Source organism: Cynoglossus semilaevis, chromosome 16, assembly GCF_000523025.1.
Source record: "Cynoglossus semilaevis isolate Cse_v1.0 chromosome 16, Cse_v1.0, whole genome shotgun sequence".
NCBI classification, from domain to species: Eukaryota; Metazoa; Chordata; class Actinopteri; order Pleuronectiformes; family Cynoglossidae; genus Cynoglossus; species Cynoglossus semilaevis.
In genome coordinates this window covers 13,544,219-13,548,876 of record NC_024322.1, presented here as the reverse complement: position 1 = coordinate 13,548,876, position 4,658 = coordinate 13,544,219, and the positions used below count along the sequence as shown (strand labels likewise).

The 4,658-nt window shown below is 38.5% G+C and overlaps 1 protein-coding gene across 5 annotated transcripts in view; it reads right to left on the bottom strand.

Annotated features, from left to right (window-relative positions):
• Window positions 1-602: 602 nt before the first annotated feature.
• stk39 (serine threonine kinase 39) overlaps window positions 603-4,658 on the bottom strand; it is a 25,190-nt gene continuing 21,134 nt past the window's right edge. For all 5 annotated transcript variants that reach the window (XM_008328812.3, XM_017040066.2, XM_025063646.1 and 2 more), the window contains 4 exons: window positions 3,378-3,430; window positions 3,122-3,190; window positions 2,905-2,969; window positions 603-1,843 (listed from right to left, as the gene is read on the bottom strand). In XM_008328812.3, coding sequence (XP_008327034.2) covers window positions 1,769-1,843; window positions 2,905-2,969; window positions 3,122-3,190; window positions 3,378-3,430 — 262 coding nt within the window. In that variant the 3' untranslated portion in view covers window positions 603-1,768. The remainder of the gene's footprint in view (window positions 1,844-2,904; window positions 2,970-3,121; window positions 3,191-3,377; window positions 3,431-4,658) is intronic.

Genomic DNA, 4,658 nt, shown 5'->3' with positions numbered 1-4,658 from the left:
TGTTTTATTCCGCTGCGCCATCCAGCCACTTGGTCAGTTCCTAATAAAACTCATGCTTGTCATCAAAGGTGTATTCAGCTATATATAAAAAGAAAAGTGAAAACCCTCACCTGGTAACACCTGGTACCAGGTGTTTTTTCTAATGCATTTCAATTTGAAGCCTGGTACCACTAACAGAGGGCTTTTTAAACTTTTTATTTTTATGGATTTTTTCACGATGGTAAGGCTATAGTAAGGCATGTTTTGGGTGATTTTTCAAATATTCATATAAAATACTTTTTGGACTTTTAAACACAAAAGAATCACTTGGCAGCATGTTTTAGGACCTAGTCTTGCATTTTAAGGCATTTCGGGGACTTTTTATTTTTATGGATTTTTTCACGATGGTAAGGCTATAGTAAGGCATGTTTTGGGTGATTTTTCAAATATTCATATAAAATACTTTTTGGACTTTTAAACACAAAATATTCACTTGGCAGCATGTTTTAGGACATAGTCTTGCATTTTAAGGCAAAATGCTTTCAAATGCTGCATGGTGACCTCAAATATGTCAAACAATGACAAGATGTAAATAGCCTGAGAGTGGAGTTAAAAAGAACAAACATACTTTGATTTAAATAATAGCAATATTTTATTTATAGCTGCTTGTCAATAATCTGACATTAGCTGTTTACAGAGAGGGGACAAAGGGTAATATGTTGAAATGTATACATACTGTACAAAGGAAACACAATAAATTACTTTATAAAACAAGAAATTTAGTACATAAGTTATAATTTACTACCATAATACTTGATTTACTCTGGAGCTACAGGACTTGTCTTGACAAACAAATGGCTTGTCACGCGGCTAAGTTTGTCCAATGGCCTGGAAGCTGAAAAGACATTCAGCAGAACAGATTACAACTTTTCTAGCATGTTTTTGTGTGTGGTAACGACAGCAAGCATCAGTCTCTAGGGGGCGGCGGTGGAGGCAGGGGGCACATACTGAGCCCAAAAGTGCATTAAATCTTTGTCTTGTTGAGATACTCCACGTGAACTACACCACTGCCAGAGAAGGTAATACATTTGTGAAGTGGAGATCAGCAGGTTTGATTCTCTGTGTGGTGTCATTCACTGACTACACCCTCAGGCACAGGAAAATGAACAAGGCACCTCTATCATTACGAAGCATTAACACTGTGAAAAGCAGCAAACGTACACAGTACCATTCAGGTCTCGTGTTTTACGCCGTCTTACGGAAACGGTAAAACCGCCTTTTTTGTTTGAAACAATCTTTACGTTAACGTGAAAATGTGCTTCTTTTAGATGAACTATATGGTACATTCTCATACGTCATCGTGGCAACGAACAACATTAGAATTTTTTTTTCTGATTGTAATAAACAGAGATTATTTTGGAGTAAATATTAACAAAGTCAAATCTTAGGACGAGAGAAAAAAAAAAATTTTAAAGCTACACCCCTAATGATTTATTTTCACCACCTGAGTACATCTTGTAGGTTCCTGGGCTGTATCCTAATCCTGCTCTTGTGCGCTGTGCAGTGGAATGTCGTGTCAAGGTTAAAGATCAAAAAGGTCAGGGAGCAGGGAGGTCAGTGCAGGAGGTGAAGGCAGGGAGTTTTGGTAGAGCTTAATTTGGCAGCAGAGTGACGAAAAAGAGTGAGGCAGAAGAAAGAGGTGAGTTTTCCAGGGTGTTTGTCGAGTCGCTGCTGATTGAGTTGGTGCCTTCCTCCGTCTGTCTGCCAAGAAAACGTCTCAGAGGCGGCATCAGCTAACACTTAGCTGTGCAAAGCCGATCAGCTTCACCTCGTCCAGGGTCTCGGTGTCATCGCAGCTGGACGCCTGAGTGAGAGGAGAGACGGCGACAGAGGGTGAGTGGGAGTAACTACCTGCTGCTGAATCTCTACCACAACTAATTGATTAGTTCGCTGCACAACAGTACACGTGTTGTCATTTACACCTGTGTCTGTGAAGATAATAGATCTTTGCTTTTCTTCAGTGACTTTTTTCCATACTAATAAGTTCCAAATAGAACAGGTATAAAGTATACATACATCTACCTGCTGTTATTGAATGCTGGTAAGGATGTTCATTTATTTCAATTAATCAGGATTACTCATAATTAACCGATTCATCAACAGAGATAACATTTTTAATGAATAGATATCTAGTAAATAACAAACCCAGAGAAGGTAAAAACATATTTTTTAGGTCAGAAAATCTGCCTGTGGATTTGTATTTACAGACTGGATTATGTTTAGTACACAATTTTTTTGGGTTTTTTTTTTAAATTAGGGCGTTTTTCTTTTTTTTTGGTCCAGCGATTCTGTAGAAAATGGGCAACACAACCTGCAATCCTGTATCGATTCACACCTGCTAGGAGACAACCACTTCATCTCTGTGGGGATTTGAGAGCCTTAGAGCTGTCTGATCAACGTGGTGGGACTGTTATTAAAACGGGTCAGGGTTTTTTGGACGTCATAAAACTGATCCGATGCCACCCACACCATAAATCGTCTGCACAAAATGTCAGTATTTGTTCCACAACAGAGCATAATTATTCTCACTTCATGGGTGTTGTGTCAGTGCTCTCGCCACTCTACTCCTGGAGAGAAAGACTTGAGTCTTAGTATGGCTGTCAAACCTATTTGACCAAACCCAATGTATGACTTTTGTGAAAAAAATTAAAAATTTCAGAGACAGAGACCAAATATTTACCCTACAGTACATGTGACACGATATGGACTGAGATCCTGGTGTTGGGATCACCGTGGTGTATTCATAGTCTGTGTTATGTCACACACATCTTTAAAATAAAGGACATTTTCATCAGCAAACTGTTAACAGCCAGATACCGAGGTGAACGAGAACCGACAGAGACGATCAATCATCTGGAAACTTACCAGCTTGAAGGTCAGTACTTTGTACGTAGTGGGGTCGTCTACGATCTTCTGAAGGTTGGCAGCAACTGAAATAATCAAAACAACCAATGGAGCTTTGAAAAAAAAGCCTTTGACACCCTTTCTTAAATATTTCTGTTAAAATTAATTTCTGTTAAATTCAATAATTATGTGTAGACACTTGGAGGTTTTTATGAAGAATACATTTGTGTCACCGTACCAATAACAACGTCCAGGCCGTTGACCAGACCAGCTGAGAAAAGTTCCTGGGAAACTCCTTCAGCGGTGTCTGGCGAAGAAAATGAAAAGATAAGAATGCTGACACTAATTGGAAATAAAAAAAAAAACTGCAATGCTAAATTTGTTTATTTTATTTATGGGAGTTAAATAAATTCATAAATCAGAATATAATCTGTGGTTTTCCTCTGTAAAAAACTACAACATAAACAAAACAACAGGTGATTTCATGAAGTTACCTCGACCAGGGGTGAATTCAAAGCGGATGTCATTCAACTCCTTCCGTGAGTTCCTAAAACAGAAGACAAAAAACAGAAACACCGTGGTTGAGCACAGATTCTGACAGAACACTGACGCCTAAAGCCTGGTTGACGGTCCCCTCTACAGGACAGAATTTGACAAGATTTCATCTTAAATGGCACCAAAATAAAGAAAAGGGCAGCAGGACGACAAGAGATGACTGCCGTGGCGGAGGTGTCAGGTTTCAAATCATCTTTGACTAAAATATATGGGTGACATCTGAGGTATATGTTATAACGTTTTTCTGAGTTACAAAAAAAAAAACCCCAGCTTGGCATTTTTCTGATTTTATTTTTTACAGAAATGTCACCTCTGTGCTCTAGTCAGTGAAATCAATCTGTGTCTGTGCTGCATTGGCTCTAACGACATTGCACCAAATGATAAACATATTATGCAAGTCCTCACTTCTCTTTACCACCCTTAGTTTTTTTAATGAATGTATATATATATATATATATATATAACATTGAATCAATTCCAAGTCAAATGTTGACAGAACCCTCACCCTGCTGCTGTTTTCCCTCGTCACCTCTACTGAGACGATCTTATTAACATAAACTCAAACAAATAACCCCCCTCCTCCCTTCAATCGGTTTTGAAGAAGGAGGCAAATTACCTGCTTGTTTTGTTCCATCCAAAGCAATTACATCCATTGGATCACTGTTTGTAAATCTTTAAACCTTGACAAATTGTCAGCTTCATGATTGTGTATTTTGCCAACATATCTGTGGATTAGTGTAATGCTTCTCACCGAAGATTTAGTCTTTCCGGGGCAGCCAACAGAAAAACAACAATATACCACCTAAACCAGAGGTCGGACCTGCAGCTCTGGAGCCTGTGACATGTGGCTCTTTGATCCCTGTGCTTCGGCTCACTGTGGCGGTGGAAAGTAAAGAGTGTAATCCGTGTGTCTGTGTGTGTGTGTATGTATGTGTGTCTGTGTGTGTGTCTGTGTGTGTGTATGTGTGTGTGTCTGTATGTGGGTTCCCTCCTTTTTGTAATGTCTAGAAAAAATATAAAGAACATAAATGTCCGTATGCAGCTGTCCAGTGTTTTTTTTCTCTATGTGAAACAGTCCAGTTAAAATAGATTAAAAATACACTCATTTGCCTTAGAATACTTTGCTATCTTCATTTCTGTTGTTAAAATTAAGAAAAAATATACTTTTTTGGTACGAGAACTTTCGATCACAGTTAAATACTATACCATTAAGATCCTGA